Source organism: Buceros rhinoceros, unplaced genomic scaffold, assembly GCF_000710305.1.
Source record: "Buceros rhinoceros silvestris isolate BGI_N320 unplaced genomic scaffold, ASM71030v1 scaffold28406, whole genome shotgun sequence".
In the NCBI taxonomy this organism is placed as follows: domain Eukaryota; kingdom Metazoa; phylum Chordata; class Aves; order Bucerotiformes; family Bucerotidae; genus Buceros; species Buceros rhinoceros.
In genome coordinates, this window is record NW_010417358.1 from 35,626 (window position 1) to 36,091 (window position 466).

General features: G+C 57.5%; 1 protein-coding gene across 1 annotated transcript in view; it reads right to left on the minus strand.

The window, feature by feature from the left end:
* Positions 1-459, minus strand: part of KIAA2013 (KIAA2013 ortholog) — a gene marked incomplete at its 5' end in the record, with an annotated part of 2,029 nt that extends 1,570 nt beyond the window's left edge. The window contains 2 exons of the mRNA XM_010138190.1: positions 74-324; positions 356-459. Of these exons, the coding sequence (XP_010136492.1) occupies positions 74-324; positions 356-459 (355 nt within the window). The remainder of the gene's footprint in view (positions 1-73; positions 325-355) is intronic.
* Positions 460-466: the final 7 nt, after the last annotated feature.

A 466-nucleotide genomic window follows, 5' to 3' on the forward strand; every position in this document is an offset into this window, starting at 1 on the left:
CAGCAACCAAGTCACTCAGCTTTCAACTTCCCTCTAAAGCAACCCCGTGGAAATTAAGCATCACTTTCCTTACCTGAAATGAACAGGTCAGACCAGGTCTGTTGGTGCTCCTGGAAAAGATCGTCCACTCCCATCTGCATCACCTCCAGCATCTCTTTCTTGGCCGACTCCCTCAGCTTGCTGAAGGTCTCCTCCAGCCTGGAGACCTCAATGGGCTCTGAGGTGTACACCACAGAGAGCACAGTTTCGTCGAAGTGGGATTTGGGTGCAACCTGCACTCGGCTCACAAGCTTCTTGGCAGCCACCACCATAAGGACCGTTGCCCTGCAAGGACAGGGAAGCCGGGGCAGAGGTCTTGAAGGTGGCCACCTGGTCGGTGGGGTTGGCAATGCGGATACGCTGCAGGTAGAGATGCGGCCGGCTCCGGTGGGCCATCACCTCCTCCCGCACCGTCACGCAGTCCCCG